Here is a 17,950-nt window from a genome sequence, read left to right as displayed (position 1 = left end):
AATTACACGTACCAGTATTTAGACAGTGGGCTTATCCAAATTGCCACACCCAAAGCTACAGTCTTTGACACGTAAAAAACCTAATTATAATCTCCAAATTTTTTAAGTTATCGATTACGTAAATCATAATTGTAACATTCGTACATTGTAGCATTCATATGTGAACTACTATTGCTACCAAAGACTTCTTTACACTTGTCAATAATTTCTTCGTAAGTTCATCATATAACTGTTACATACCATACTATACCCAAAGTTCCAATTCTCTTCCATTCCTTAAACCAATCTCCTACATTCAATGACAGTGCTATACTTGCTATGCACTTAACATTACATTAAAAAAACATTTATGAACGACGGTAAGATGGAAACATGAAGTTACAACCAGGCCATAAAATGTATGTGTATAAGTTTCGTATCGATAAAAAAATACATAATAAAACCTCTTTTGAAATTGAACGAATGATTTAAACATTCAAATCATTCGTATTTAAAATCATGCCACAATAATGAACGGTGCATTCTATGACTTCATTTCATATGAGCATAGTTTTATAACTTCACAATATGATGAAAATATAAACAAAAACGGTACAGTGAATATGAAATATGACTACAAGTGTTGTTTTCGTCAACCCAATGTGATAATTCTTATAATAGAGTGCATATGTTCCTGTGATATAACATGCTTTGCAAGCTTAACCCATATTTGCATAAAGATATACGTTACATCCCCGTGCCCATGCAGGCTTACCAAGAGGTAGGCGTGAAGCCTTTGTTGGTTGCGCTTCGGGTTCTGGCGCGGAATTGGCATTGCCGCTCTCTACATCTGCAACCATATTTAATGCTGAAACTATTCTTAAATTATAATGAAATAATATAATATTTGATTTTAAAAGAAAACCTTTTATTCCATTTTAATATAGATATTATTTTTCCTAAATAATTTTATTGCGTTACACAACCTCTTTATTTAGAAATATTATACGATATATAACCTGACTACGACTCTAACGAATGGAGGGAACTATAAACGTCAACCAATATGACAAACTGTTCGAAAGGCGCAGATGAAACAAAATCAATAATATTTTCATACTACTATTATAAAACATTGAATTCTTATGTTATGAATAAATTTAATTCTACGTTACCACTGGTTCAGAAGGTGGATACTACCGAGAAGTACCGGCAAGGAACGCATTACTCTTTACTCCGAATGAATTACTCCGAATGAATATATACGAATACAAACTCCACAATTTTTATCAGTTACTCGAATATTCTTTCATCAATTACTTAGTAATTCTTGTACTGTGTGTATAAATACACGTTTGCGTCGCATAACAATTAAATAACCAATTTATAAATTGTACGATATGCAATCAACTAACTGTATAATATTGACAATTAATTTGATTAACTCAAAACTTTAAGGAAACATGTATTATTTCCTGCAGCGATGCCGTAAATTATGATAATCATGTATTATGATCGTTTAATTAGAATTTACAAAATGAAAACAATTTACAGGATAAATGAATACCTAACCACAAAAATGCACTGAACAATAAATATTAAATTATTGAAAATGAAGCATATTATTATAATTTAAATAAATCATTCAATATTTAACTTCTTCTATCCAAATGAACCAATTTATTAATATTATTGATTTTACGTTAGTTAATCTGTAAATATTCTACTTAAATAGGTCTATCATATGGAATAGTTGAAGTTAAGCTTAATAATAATTAATTATAACAAAACTCGATTTAAAATTTGATTATTCTATAAAGGCAAAGTTACGCGATTTACCGAGTACACTACAATGCTTTTTTATTAAACAAATGCGTTGTAAATTTTACAACTGTATCATTATATTGTATAACCACAACTTCCTTATTTCTAGAACATTTAAATAAAAATACAATAAGTAGCAATTGACTTTCAGTTCCACAGGGTCATGGTGACTACAGAGAATGCTATTCAGCCGAAATAAACTAAGACGTTTATTAGTATTTGATATAAAATATTGCAGCAATAATTATACCAAATTCTTATTCTTTTATACATAATATTAAATACCAAAAAGTCTTTCTTTTAATTTAACAATAAATATAGTTATTTCTAAAATACGACTATTCGATACTACAATTATAATGTTCAGAAAAAAAATGTTTTGCGTTTGCAGATTATATAATACAATACTATAACTAATAGCAAAATAACCTAGAAACGGAGAAACAAATAGTAATGCGAGTGAAACCGAGTGGAGCAGCTAGTATTTTATACAATTTTGACGTTTTTAATAAAACGTCAAAATTAAAAATGTATTTGAAAAATATATCTATATGTAAGTAAATCCACAACAGTTGATCTTCTAGATTCAATGTAACTTCCTCATATTATATAAATATAGATAATATTGAAATTATTTTAAGTAAATAAGATTAAATAGAACGAACAAAAAACATTTATATAAATACATATTTTTGCGTCGAAGCTTATCCGGTTGATGCGTAGTTTGGACAAATCACCCGGATTTGATCGGAATACAGATGAGCTTATTTACGTATTGCTCGTATCATACATTATTTACAATTGCACTTAATACATTTACATTTTAATTGTATGCTTGTATAAATTTTGCACGTTGTTTTAATGATTCTAGTAAACACGATTTTAATACGATTTTATTCTCATCATTCAACATATCTTGCAACTGCTGATTTCGTAATTGCGTTCGAAATTCGAATCGATTTTTTAAAGACATTGTTCTTCTTTTAACTTCTTCGATAATTCTATCATTTTATTAAATACGAGTGTCCTATATTGCCATATGAACAATATTCGTATCTAAACGGATTCGAACATTTAATCGTAAATCCATCAAAGGTTTAATTTATCTATTATATATAATAAAGATTATCTTAGTGTTAGCAGCAGTCATAAATAATTGGTATAGGTTTATCAAAAACGATTCTTATTGCGTGGTCACGGTTCGTTAGCATGTAATAGCATTAAAACGACAGTGGAATGTTAAATCACAGCCAAATAGCTGGGCAACGCTCTCCTCCGATTTATATAAGGCAGGATATACACAAATGATTATATGAAAAAATAAATCATTGAACATTATAAATGCCAAAAAAAATAAAATTAAAAGAAATATATAATATAAAAAATATAATAATGACCAGACTGCGGATCTTTCAAATAACAAAATGAAAGTGTATATATAAAGGAATCATCAGGATTTGTAGTCTATATGTATATTAATGGTTTTATAAGTAAAAAATTAAGTACCACTAAAATAATACGAGTACATTCCATAACTAGCTTGATAGAAGATATCAAATTAAAGTTAAAATAAATAACGACTTCAAGTTCCTTATAGAATAAAAAAATATGTAGCAACATAAATAACTGATATGATATTTCGATACGTTATTATAAACAGCGTATGGACGTAATAATTATTAGAAAACATATTACAGCGCAATGCATTGTATGAGCACAATGTACATTTAGCATTAAGTCAACGTACGAATATCAATCGGCCGCAATTTAAATGTAAGCTGTATTTTTAGAGACTATTAAAGATCATACGCACTCGTTTATTCAGCATTTATGCAATTTTTTATTTTATAAGTGTGGTAAGGTAAATTCTATTAATCTCAGTACAACTACAGTACAGTACAGTAACAGCCTGTTAATGACCCACTGCTGGCCTAAGGCCTCCTCCCTCTCTCGAGGAGAAGGTTTGGAGCTTATTCTATCACGCTGCTCCAATGCGGGTTGGTAGAATACACATGTGGCAGAATTTCAATGAAATTAGATACATGCAGGTTTCCTCGCGATGTTTTCCTTCACCGTCAAGCACGAGATTCACGCGTTCTAACCACTAGGCCATCTCGGCAATCAGTACAACTACAATCGATATACAAAAATGTTTGGCGCTTATGTAGCTGTTTATCCGTTTTATCTATTTATTATATATAATTATCTATTTTGTATGAAAATACTTATATATATTTAATTTAGATTGTTTTATTCGCATAATTTATAAAATCGGAAAATTAAAACTTAAATTTTTTTTATTTATATTGGTTCGAATGTTGTTACTCTAAATTATATTCTTACTTATACATAATATACGTACATAACACCGAGTTATATTTGAAATATATTTTTTTGGTTTTTATTTTATTAATGTTCCTTTTTGCGGGATTACGATCACACCGTTTGTCAAATCATGAAATTTGACACATCGTATCGTATAATGGCTTACAAATAAATATAAAGAGGCATTGCAACCCGTGCCGGTTATTGCTAGTACAATATATTATGTATAAATATCATGCCTTCGTCGAATACAGTAGCAAAATGGTTATGATTCTAAATTTGAATCCGAATCGATATTTCAATCATTCGGCGATGATAAAACCTTTTTCACCGAATTTAATTAGTGAAAAATATTGCACCGGTACATTAAATTACAATCGATAGTAATTATTTATTATTAAAGTTGACATACATAAGATAACAATCGTAACACGACACTACATGATAACGAATTTTCTGGGATTAAGATAAAATTTAAAGTATTTACGATAAGTTATTGACATACAAAGACAAGAATAATACGATAATTAACATACATTTCATATAAAAAGAAAATAATCTTAGAAAAATTTAAAAACCAAATAATGTAAGCACAGATTTTGAATAAATAACATACTAGAAATTACGGATGCATTCAAATTACAACTGTGATCATTAGACACTAGAGGAAGAAAATATAAATTACAATAAGGAAAATCTAATTTATTATTTTATATATATAATACTACATTATATTTTTTATTATTTTTACATTCTATTATATTTTAATATTCAATTGATGAAACAAAATTAGTGTTAGTTAACATATTATATTCGGGCGAAATACTTGTACCTTATTTTTATTTTGGACTTTGATTCAACAGGGAAAAAACAACAATTTAATATATAATATATAAAAATAGATATGCATCATAGATATACATTGCAAAAGTTAATGCGTCAAATATTTAATTCTACGGCAGTTCGTTTTCTTTGATACTAAAAACATATATATATGGTTAAATAATGGGTACATCGAAATAACTTCCGTAACATCTAATCACTATGGTACGTAATTGGAGACACATCTTGTAATGTATTAGGTATGGTGTAAATAATGGAATATGCGGCATTAATTACCGTTTATTTGAGAAACTTTTAAATACACATTTAATTAGTATTATCTCATAATAAGATACAAATGTTTCCTTTAGATAATTCCTATCACTGCTAAGTAATTAGAAATTAACCTATCGCAAACTTAATTCAGTTTGTAGACAGTAATGACTATTTATCTTATAATATATCTTTTTTTAAATATATTTACTTACATAAATTATTGGTTAAAGTAAAATAAAGTAACAGCCTGTAAATGTCCCACTGCTGGGCTAAGGCCTCCTCTCCCTATTTGAGGAGAAGGTTTGGAGCTTATTCCACCACGCTGCTCCAATGCGGGTTGGTGGAATACACATGTGGCAGAATTTCGATGAAATTAGACACATGCAGGTTTCCTCACGATGTTTTCCTTCACCGAAAAGCACGAGATGAATTATAAACAGAAATTAAGCACATGAAAATTCAGAGGTGCTTGCCCGGGTTTGAACCCACGTTCATCGGTTAAGATTCACGCGTTCTTACCACTGGGCCATCTCGACTTCAATTTGAGATGATTTCACTTTGACCAAGTCAATTATTGGTTATTTTAAGACAATTCTACAAATCATAATGATTATACTGATCATTAAGATTGGTTGTTAATATAGTTAGTTGTGTATGTAAGAACAGAAATATTTCATTTTCCGCCCAGATAATCAGAACTTTGAATAAGTGGAAAAATTCTGCTACGAGCATTTCAGTGTAAATTTATAAATTTTAATCCCTACGTCGAGTGTCTTTCGTCTTATTTTTTATCAATTATTAGGTCCTTAGATATGAAATTAGCGTTTTGTCGTACTGACCACTTTGATCTGAAATATCTCCTCTTTGGTTAAGAATTCCAAATTCAAATTTATAAATTCATTTAGCTGGTACATTTGAGTTTTGAAAACAGTCATTCATTTGTTTTTTCCTCTTTATTTTTTTCTTTGGCGTCGCTTATTACCGCACAATGGAAAATATGAAATATCGGTATATTTACGAGTATGAGTTCTACCGTGGCACCAGTGCTGCAGAAACAGCTCGAAGGATTAATGATGTGTACGGCGCTGGTGTCGCAAAAGAAAGCACGGTACGTTTTTGGTTTCAACGTTTTCGTTCTGGAAATTTCGACCTTCAGAACCAACCTCGTGGACAGACGGAGACCAAAGTGGAAAATGAAGAAATATATTTTACAATTTATTTAAATATTTTACAATTTGATTAATTAAATTTAGTTTACAAAAAAAAATGACTTTATATTCCTCCCGTACAAAACGACAATTTCATATGTAAGGACCTAATATTTGATGTCCACCGTGATTAAATCTTTCATAAAGAATAATCAACGTAAAATTAAACAAACATAATTATATCGCGAAAATTTCACAATTTCATATTGAAACGTTTGATATTTATATATCTTAGATTGAATCTTAGCGATTAAAGTCTTGGGTTATTGTTTTAAATCGAAAATTATAAGTATTCATAATATACGTCAATGTTAATTGTAAACATTAATGTGATAACACAGACACAGAAAGAATGTAACGAATCATTGTTTGATAAACAAAGTGACAGCGACAAATTACTTAAATATCTTTAAAACGATTAACTTATCTCTTGAATTTTTTCAATTAAATTGGTATCGTTCCGAAGAAACTGCATGCAGCTATTAATATTTTATATTATATAAAAGTAAATTTTATTAATTAACATAATACAAATTAAATTATAAGTCGTTAAATACTATTATTAATTAACTTTTTCCCAACTAGTAAATTTGCATTGATGCCTTTGTTTAACTTTTACCATTTGATAGGGATTGATGTTAACCTATCTAGGTGGGTACCCCATTCGTCCTTTATGTTACCACTAACCAGTAATAATTTTTATTGTCCTCTTCCATTTTGAATGGTGAGGCAGTGGTACAATGGATACATCTTAGCGTGTTTTGCAACGCAATTACAGTGTAACAAATGGTTTATATGTCAGTGCCATTATTATTTTCTTAAATACTTAGCTAGACAGACTAGCTAGTGGGCGACTTGATGGTACACTTGCCATTGCCCATAACACAATGCCCATAGATATTGGCACTGTGTCCATTATATAGCAGTTACATGCCTCACTCACCATTTAAACCACAACAATACTAAATATTTTTGTTTGGTGGAAGAAAGTGATAAGTAGGTAGTACCTACACCCAGACGGGTTTTCACAAAACCCTACCATCAAGTTAATCTATTATTATCTATGGGTGAAGAAGGCCACTTTCTATTTTGAGGTCCTTTTTCTAATATCCCTTCGTACAATAAATTAAAAATTTACTGAATCACAAAGTTAGAGGGTAAATATAATGTATCATGTTATTTGAATATCAATTGAGAACATGCATTACAATTATACGCGATAAATATTTATATATAATGTTCTTTAATTATTATTATTAAAAATTACATCAATTTACTTATCCAAAAGATTAATAATAAGAAATATTTACTGCAGTGGAAAAAATTGAGATTTTTAGTGGTGTTAAAAATATTAATTGGTTATGAAGGTGTAAAATAAATGCTGAACTTCAGAATACTAAATTTATACAATAATACATATAATTTCTAATTATTCTCCTTAAATTTCTTTTTTAGATTAGTAATTAGAGATTCTTAATAAATAAATAGATGGAAACGTCAATGAAATATATATTTTTTTTAGATTAATTAATTATTATTTTATAAAGTTTGTTTGTTTCTTCAAGCCAAAATATTTTACAATTTTTTTATATTAATTACAAATTATTATTTTTATTTATTCGTTATAGTAAAATACTTACTTTGAACGTTTTTGGTTGCCATCTTCGCGTATCTCGATTCGAACACAAATGATCTAATCGCACTGCGTACGCGCACAAAACTCGTAGACAATCGCTACGTTGTTTTGCTACGAGATGCCTATTATTAGTTGATTATATCGAATTGATGGCACTGTAATAATAATAATGCTATTTTTAAAACGCGACCGGAGCGGGCAATGTTCAAACTGTGAATGACATCCCGCCCTGTTTTCGCTTAGCTCGTGATAAAGTGGTAAATTGTAGAACAAATAACGTCGCGTATGGACCGATTCGCTTACTTCACTGCCTGGAATAACTTTAATAAGGTAATAGAATTTATTCAATAATACGATAAGAAATCTATCATTTTGTGTTAATATGGCAGTATTTTTTTCAACTCAAATTAACTTCAACTATTCAATTAAAAGCACTTGTGGAAAAACTTTAATTATTTTTTTTGGGTATATAAGAGGATCAATGAAAACTTTTCCTATATACAAGTATAACGTGCGTGTATTATATATATGCTTTAATAATGTTCAATAATATGACAAAGTATTTTACATAAATATTTTGTAAATATATTGAAAAGATAATGACCTTAATTAAGATCAAGACTAAAAAGAAACATATATTTATAAACTTTAAAAAAATATATAAAACAAAGGAATGATACAAGAACGTAACGTACTTTCTTATTGTTTTTTGTTAGTACTCAATACTTTGACTTTGGAGATAAAAACAAGTATTTTAAACGGATAATATAATAAATAAATATAATTATACCTAAAATGTAATCTTATATTGATATAATTTTTTTTCGTTTAATAAACATTAAGAAATATTTATGTTATAATAATATATCGAGATATATATATATCTATATCGAAATAAGAAATATAGAGAATTATAGAACAAACTATATTGTACACATAAAGTTTCTTTTTTTAAAAAAATCTGTATTGAACGTTGTTTTTTTTTTGTTTTATGCACGTTTTTAATTCGTAATCGTTCGCACAAAAACAGACAGTTTTTATCAATTACGTACAAGGGTTTCCCAATTAATTAAAATTTAAGTCGCAATTATATTCATTCCCCTAACATTATCACAAATATATTTCATTTAAATTTATTTGTAAATCGTTTTTTATTAAGCATATAAGCATTGTTTTGTTTATATTAATGCATTAAAAAACCTTTAAGTAGTTTCAAGTTACTTATTTTTTTTTTATATTTTATCATTCTTACTAAAATACTTTTTACATCGGTTGTATTATTACTACAGTGTTTCGTCTTCTTCTTTCGAATTGAATATTACTGATGACAGAATGAGACAAATCATTGTGTATCTACCCGCAATATAACGATTATTAGTAAAGCAATATAATATGATTAGCCTTAAGTTCAATTTTCACAATTGTTTAAAATCATTAAATATAATGATTTTATGAATTTTATGAAATGTGAAAATGAAATGTCATGATTCGATCTAATTCTTTGAAGAATTATTCAATCAGTTTAGTAAACAGTAAAGTAAATAATGTAAAATAAATTGCAATAAATGACTTTCGTCACTTTAAAATAATTCTTACGATGATTTTGTGGTGACTTTTTGTCCAGCGACATTAGTCTAGCTGGAGGTCAAATTATAAATAAAGGACGGAAGTAATAATTATATGAAGTAGCCAGTTCGTATAAACACGTAAGATCACGTACTTAGATGAGTCTAGAACTTGTGTACTAATACTACGTCATTTATATTATATATATATATATATATATATATATATATATATATATATATATATATATTATATATATATAGATATATATATATATATAATATTCTTTTTAAAACACATTATTGTCCATATAATCACAATATTATATAAGTGTTTTATTGGTTTACTATATCGGATTTATATAGCTACGCAAAATCATTCGTCAGTCCGAAACGCTGCCTAAACTATACCAGAGATACGATTTTTTTTACGAAAGTTCTTCAAAATTTGTACTCTTTTAATGTATGACATTTATTAATTTTTAATACATTCGTAATAAACCAGTCATCTTATTTATGTAAAAAAGGGAAAAAAAAACAAACGATAATTAAACTAAAGTTTAGATCAATTTGATAATTAACGAATAAATTTTAAGTATTTCCTGCAAAAACATTCTACATACCTACTTGTTCATACAGCTTACATTTTATAATTTAGACTAGTAGTTGAAGAAAGTTTACAGATGACTACATGAGATAAAGTACGATAGCATCTTCGTTCCTGGCCGGTCGGTAAGATCCGATAAATCGCTTGGTAAGAAATTGACTTTGTAAAAATATCATGGTATGCTATAAGATCCTGTTTAGCTCTGACTAACTACCCAGTATGGAAAAGTGGGTAGCTAATATGAATATTTTACTCATTGTAATACATAACTTAAACACTTAAGAGTATAACTTAGACACTTAAGAATACATAAATAGTCAAAATAATAATCATGTAAACATGTATAGTAGTTTTTACCGTACTAATGTTATACATTTTTGCCTGATACTGTTTGATATAGTGATTGAACAACCACTATAGATAATATTTAAAAGTTTATTTATTTGTTTGTATTTTATCAATAAAGATAAAAATCAGCGGATAGGACACTTTATTAAGATTATAGTAAAAATATCAAAAACTTTGTCAATTTTTTTATATGAGCCGGGAGGGCAAATGACTACTCCACCTGATGGTAAGTGGTAGTAGAGTCCAACGACGGCCAGTACAGTCGGGAAGAATGTTCTGCACTAGCCACCCCGCCTTGCCGGCCTCTTCACGCCTTGTTTGAAGGAACCCGGGTTGTAAGAGGAGGGGAACACGTGAGCTGGTAAGGAATTCCATTTTTTGGAAGTGCTACAAAGAAAGGAGTTGCCAAATTTCTTTGTGCGCGATGGAATTGATGTCACAGTTAGGCGGTGACATCGAGAGCCAGCTCGCGTAGACTTATGAATGAAGGGGCAGGAATTAGAGAGAATAATTCCTCAGAGCACACGCCGTGATAAAGTCGATAGAAAGCGCTCAGCGCTACTATCTCTTGATGCAATTGTAAAGGCTCGAGGGTGTTTGTGACCTTTACGTCGCCAATAATGCGGACTGAACGTCGCTGCAACTGACGGTGCGAGCAATATTCAACGCAAGACCGTACCTGTGTTTTGTACAACAGTCACACAGTTGTTGTGGCATGAAAAAACACCGCACCTTTTTCGGAACTCCGAGTTTCCGTGAAGCTGTTTTTATAACAGCCTCGATGTAAGCCCTTAGACTAAGGTCGCAGCGAACGTCCATCCCCAGCATGGCGATTTTACTTTGTATCACCAGCGGAGTGCCACTGAGGGAGGGAAGAGGGGAAAATGGTGACTTTTTCGCTGTGAGAGCGCATACCTGTGTTTTCTTGGCATTAAACTCAACAAAATTATCAGAACCCCATTTGGCGATGAGCTCTAAAGTCCTATCGAGTTCAATGACAAGATTCTCCAGCTTCTCCTCAATTTTCGCTCGCCCAGCCACTGCGCGTCTGTGGTATCCGCCATGCACTGTACTATCGTCTGCATAGCAATGTATATTTCCAAGAGAGAGCATATCATTGATATGCAAAAGAAAGAGTGTGGGAGATAGCACAGATCACTGGGGGACCCCAGCATTCACTACATAGAATTGTGAAGCGCAACCATCATCAGGAAGGAAATTAAAAATTTTTATGAAAATACTAATGATAACGCATATATATGCATAAAATTTATACGTAGAAATATTTAAATTTATTTTAGTCAGACGTGTGTCAAGAAATGTGCCTTCCAAAATTGATCAGCTTCGCTCATAAACGTTGGTAAGAAACATAAAATGCACCCTACTACCGAACTAATGAGTCAGAACGTACATTTGTCCAAATCACTAGAAGGTATATTTACTATATAAACAATAAAATTAACAATAACCTATTTTAGTTATATAATGCGATATTGTATATACGAGATCGCATTCCAGCTTATATTATATATTATTATTGCAGCAAACAGATTGATCCAAGGAATATTATTTAAATTTTTGTTCATAATGTTTCTCGTTGACTTCTATTGATATTATTTATTAGAAAAGGACAGACGAAAACATTTGGTCGTTTTCAAGTGCGGTTATTCGCGTTCGTGCGCGTAATGTTCATCGCGGAAATACCGCGCGACCATCTCCAAGAAACGCGTATAGAGGATCAGTATCAAGGATGACTGTCTTGTTGATCTAGTTCTGACCGGAGGTCCTGGGTGCAATTCCCAGGTCGGGCAAGTTGAAAGTGTGTACACTCCCGTGCCTCGGAAAGCACGTAAAGCCGTTGGTCCTGCGCCTGAACTCTTTCAGGTCGTGTCGGATTGCAGTCCCATCGGATTATGAGAGTTAAGCAATAGAGAGCGCACCTGTGTTTGCGCACACAATTGTGCACAACAATATCTCCTACGAAGTTGGCTAACCTCTCTTGAGATTGGCCGCCGTGGCCGAAATCGTTCTGGAGGACATTATTATTATAAAGAATCATAGCATCGAAATACACTACTCAACAGAACAGATACGTGATTTATATTTCCACCCGAAATCATGCGATATTAATTAATTATTTATAGGACAATCATAATTCTGATGGAATGAAATTTTACTATAGAGGAATGAAGTAAAAAAAAAGTCTAATTAAATTCCTTTGTTATCTGTAAAATCAGTTTCACGCACCACGGGTAACAACCTATTGTTTACACATATGAACATTAAAACCACATAAGGAATGTAAGATATCGAATCACATCGAAATAAAATAATAAAATAAATTATAGTCGTTCACAACTGTTCAATTCTAAATAAAATATATACCAGGCTCTCGTGTCAGCCTAATGCAGAATGTCCACTTCGTTTTTCGTTGAGTAGCTAATAATTTAGTATCGAAATGTCTTTTTTGCCGCTGGCTTCCACCCGAAGCTATTACACTTCTGCGAGCACCTCCACCTGGAATTCCCAGGGCAGATCGCTCGCGAGAAGTGTCGCCGCCGTCCATGACACCGTGCTGTAACCACGTATTGCCCTCACCGGTATGACCCTCTGCGGTCTCCACAGAAGGGACTTGTTCTGAGCGGTGAGAGCGTCCACCTATGGGTGCACCGTGAAGCGCATAAGCGCATAAGAACATACATGTAAGCGCCGGCACGGTGATTCCGGCCCTAGTAACGAAATGCCTACATATTAGGTAAAACACTATTCTCAAGGTCGTTTTGCGTACTTACTTTCATTCTTATTAAAAATTTATATTACAAGAAGACCAAAAGAGGTCATCTAACATACTTTGGCGACATCTGAACAAATAAAAGCAACGCTGCACCGTAGACACTGCTGGGAAAGGTCTCTTCTACTCTTAAGTAGAAAGTTTCTAATTGACACCATCGCCGAATTTCAACCAGCACATACAGTTTTTTTCACGATGTTTGCCCTCATCGCCGCGATGAAGTATAAAGACAAAATAAACATTTAAATATTTGAGCATGAAAACTGAATGTTGCCAGAATTGAAATCGCGATTTTAGATTGAGATCAATGTATCATAATCATCACAAGTGAATCGCGGTTATTAAATGTAAGTTAAATGATAATAAGTTAGCTAATGTTCTTATCATTTCACTAAGCCCACATCAACCATTACACAATAATAGATTTTTAAGCCCGTATCAAACAAAGTACCATACTGTCTTGTTAAATGTTTAATTGTTTTTTTTTTCTCAATTATATCAAGTTTGTCAAATTGTGGACATAAAATCTCATATGTTATATCGCGCATTTTTTTATAATCAAGCGGATGTTGCTATTAGAACTGATAAAATTCTGTATATTTCGTGAAGGATATATTAAAAGACTGTCATCTTTATCTTTCACTAAAACGATGTGATAGCGTATATTTTATTTTTACTCTTTTATCTATTTATCTAAAATCGGTTTTAGTAATAAAGTATTGTATAGTACAGGGGCCCGAGCGTGCCTAACCAGCTCTCGAGGCTGCCCCACCAGGCCACGCATAATCTCGGGGTGGACCGTCGTGCCGGTTGGTGACCGGAAGGTGGGGTCCCGGCGGCCACTTCCGGGAGGGTTCGGGGGCCCTTCCGTCCGGCGGATCAGTATATTTTCCTTTTTGGCAAACATTTGGGAAAACACGCCTCCATACTTTGCCCATCCCTATCGTGGCAATACGTCGCTCGCCTCACGTCTCTTTTCCTAATTTCCAAATGGTAGCGCAAATAAGAAATAACGGTCGTTCAGCGGTGCACACCCCCACCATACCCACGCTGTTTGAGGTCGAGTTCTCTAACATCCGAGGACTCCATGCTAACCTCAACGCTGTCCACCACCATCTCGAGACAGCACGGCCAGCAATGTTGTTTCTCACGGAGACGCAAATACTCCGCCCTGCCGACACCAGCTACCTTAACTATCCCGGCTACATGCTGGAAGAATCTTTTAAAGCGAAAGCCGGAGTATGCTTGTTCGTCAGGGCGGATGTTTGTTGTCACCGATTGCGCTGCTTGGAGGACCCCTCCTTCTCCATGTTGGTGGTACGTGTGGACCTGGTTCGTCAGAGTCGAGTCTACGTGTGCCTCTACAGATCCCACAATGGTGACTTGGAGACAAGCCGATTATTCGACCATCTTAGTCGGTTGGCAGATGCTGCGCAAGAGCAGTTTCCTAACGCGGAATTGGTGTTTTTGGGGGATTTTAATGCTCACCATGAATCATGGTTGAAATCCCTCAAAACTGACCATGCTGGAAGAACTGCTCATGCTTTTGCTCTCACACACGACTTGACCCAACTGGTTGATCAGCCCACTAGGATCCCGGACATTGATGGGCAAGCGCCTTCTCTACTGGATCTTCTGCTGACTTCTCACCCGGTGGAATATCAGGTTGTGGTTCAGGCTCCACTTGGTTCTTCGGATCACGGCCTTATATCTACCAAAGTGCCACAGGCCAAGCTGCCGCCATCAGCGGTATGCAAACGTCGCGTTTGGCACTATAAGTCGGCAGATTGGGACGGTATGCGCGATTACTATGCGTCAGTCCCTTGGAAGGAACGTTGCTTCAGTGGGAATGACCCGACAGCTAGTGCCGCTGCTGTTGCTGATGGGATCATGTTAGGAATGGAATACTACATTCCTAGCTCAGATCTCATCAATAGGGGTACGCGTAACCGTTGGTTCACGCGTGAATGTGCCGACGCTGTATCATCTAAGCAGGCGGCATATCGCGCGTGGATCAACGGCTGCATTAGCGGGGCATCTAACATTGACTCACTGAAAGCAAACTACAATAAAAATTCCAAGTCCTGTAGGAAGGCATACACGAGAGCAGATGCACAGCGCATTGTACAGATTGGTCATGACCTTATTTCGCATCCTAGGGGCTCCCGTAGCTTCTGGCGTCTGACCAAGTCTGTGCAAAACAATTTCTGCCAACCTTCGCTGCCACCGCTCAGAAATCCGGACGGATCGCTAGCTCACAGTCCGCAGGAGAAAGCCGACCTCCTGGCTAAACTCTTTGCCGACAACTCTGTGATCGATGATTGTAGTGCGCAGCCACCAACAATACCTTCATGTGGCCACACGATGCCTGACATCAAAATCAGGCAACGTGATGTGCGTGCGGAGCTGCAATCACTCGATATACGGAAAGCTAGCGGTCCCGATGGAATACCAGCCATTGTGCTGAAGAAGTGCGCAGAGGAGCTGTCTCCTTTGTTAACGCGCCTGTTCCAACTTTCTCTCTCTTCGGGATGTGTGCCGGAGGCTTGGAGAAGAGCTAATGTGCAAGCGGTTCCCAAAAAAGGGGATCGGTCTGACCCGGCAAATTATCGGCCAATAGCTATCACCTCAGTACTTTGTAAGGTGATGGAACGGATTTTAAACAACCAACTGATCCATTACCTAGAAGATCACTGTCTAATTAATGATCGTCAGTACGGGTTTCGACCAAAACGGTCCACAGGTGATCTTCTAGCGTACGTAACGCACCTCTGGGGTGAAGCTATCGACAAGCATGGAGAATCGTTGGCTGTCAGCCTCGATATCTCCAAGGCTTTCGACAGGGTCTGGCACAGAAGTCTTCTCTCCAAGCTACCAGCATATGGTCTGCCTGCTCAGCTATGCACCTGGATTGCCAGCTTCCTACACAAGCGTAGCCTTCGTGTTTTAGTAGATGGTTGCGCTTCACAATTCTATGTAGTGAATGCTGGGGTCCCCCAGGGATCTGTGCTATCTCCCACACTCTTTCTTTTGCATATCAATGATATGCTCTCTCTTGGGAACATACATTGCTATGCAGATGATAGTACAGTGCATGGTGGATACCACGGACGCGCAGTGGCTGGGCGGGCGGAAACTGAGGAGAGGCGGGAGAATCTTGTCATTGAACTCGATAGGACATTAGAGCTCATCGCTAAATGGGGTTCTGATAATCTTGTTGAGTTTAATGCCAAGAAAACACAGGTGTGCGCTCTCACAGCGAAAAAGTCACCATTTTACCCTCATCCCTCCCTCTGTGGCACACCGCTGATGATACAAAGCAAAATCGCCATGCTGGGGATGGACGTTCGCTGCGACCTTAGTCCAAGGGATTACATCGAGGCTATTATAAAAACAGCTTCACGAAAACTCGGAGTTCTGAACAAGGTGCGGCGTTTTTTCACGCCACAACAACTGTGCCTGTTATACAAAACACAGGTACGGTCTTGCGTTGAATATTGCTCGCACCTTTGGGATGGCTCCGCTAAGTACCTAATGGAGGCCTTGGACCGTTTGCAGCGACGTGCAGTACGCATTATTGGCGACGTAAAGGTCACAAACACCCTTGAACCTTTACAATTGCGTCGCGAGATAGCAGCACTGAGCGCTTTCTATCGTCTGTATCACGGCGAGTGCTCTGAGGAATTATTCTCTCTAATTCCTGCTTCCCCCTTCCTTCTTAAGTCCACGCGAGCTGGTTCTCGATGTCACCGCCTAACTGTGACATCAATTCCATCGCGCACAAAGAAATTTGGCAACTCACGTGTTCCCCTCCTCTTACAACCCGGGTTCCTTCAAACGAGGCGTGAAGAGGCATCTTGCGGGCCGGCATGGCGGGGACGGTTAGTACAGAACATTCTTCCCGACTGTACTGACCGTCGTCGCGTTTGGACTCTACTACCACTTACCATCAGGTGGAGTGGAGTCATTTGCCATCCCGGGGCATATAAAAAAAAAAAAAAAAAAGTATATACTACAGAAACTAAACAGTATTACTTGTACAATTTGTACATTGTAGAGGTTAAAACAGGCACTAAAGAACCGGAGTCACGGTAGCATGCGAAAGCGATCCCGTGGCGCTCCTTGTTAAGACGGTAAAGGTACCGCTGGTTTTTTAGTGGGTATTCCGATGTTCGGGGCGCACTCGGCGCCTTGGATACCGGCGAGCCCCATATACCCCCCCCCCCTCTATACCCGTGGGGGAAACGCATAATGAGTTTTTCCAGGGTAAAAAAAAAAAAAAAAAACAAAAAAAAGGCACTAAAGAACAGGTACATCGTTATTTTTGAGAAGCACGACGGTTGTGTTGCTTAATTTAATCCATCACATCCAAAGGTATCAAAACAAAGACACAAATTAAATAGAAAAAATCTTATAATATTAAAAGAACTTTTAATCACAAAGCATTAAATAAAGCATTAAATCTAATAATACATATTAAAAATAAGATAATTTATCAAAATCCTTACCGAAATGAAAAAAGGAAATAAGATTTTGTTGTGTTTCGTTTTTTGTTAACGTTGACATTTC

General features: G+C 34.7%; 2 protein-coding genes across 3 annotated transcripts in view; one reads left to right on the top strand and one right to left on the bottom strand.

Moving 5' to 3' along the window:
* LOC126777621 (aquaporin AQPAe.a-like) overlaps positions 1 to 8,289 on the bottom strand; it is a 66,013-nt gene extending 57,724 nt beyond the window's left edge. The window contains exons 1-2 of one of the 2 annotated variants that reach the window (XM_050500704.1): positions 8,075 to 8,289; positions 755 to 829 (exon numbers count right to left, since the gene is read on the bottom strand). In XM_050500704.1, the coding sequence (XP_050356661.1) occupies positions 755 to 829; positions 8,075 to 8,096 (97 nt within the window). In that variant the 5' untranslated portion in view covers positions 8,097 to 8,289. The remainder of the gene's footprint in view (positions 1 to 754; positions 830 to 8,074) is intronic. The other variant, XM_050500725.1, reaches the window with a different exon arrangement.
* Positions 8,290 to 8,341: 52 nt separating this feature from the next.
* Positions 8,342 to 17,950, top strand: part of LOC126777199 (SET and MYND domain-containing protein 4) — a 31,583-nt gene continuing 21,974 nt past the window's right edge. The window contains exon 1 of the mRNA XM_050500175.1: positions 8,342 to 8,400. The gene's annotated coding sequence lies outside the window, so the exon portion shown is untranslated. The remainder of the gene's footprint in view (positions 8,401 to 17,950) is intronic.

The sequence above is a fragment of the Nymphalis io genome, chromosome 2 (genome assembly GCF_905147045.1).
Source record: "Nymphalis io chromosome 2, ilAglIoxx1.1, whole genome shotgun sequence".
In the NCBI taxonomy this organism is placed as follows: Eukaryota; Metazoa; Arthropoda; class Insecta; order Lepidoptera; family Nymphalidae; genus Nymphalis; species Nymphalis io.
Note: the sequence above shows the minus strand (reverse complement) of the source record. Positions and strands in the feature narration are given on the sequence as shown.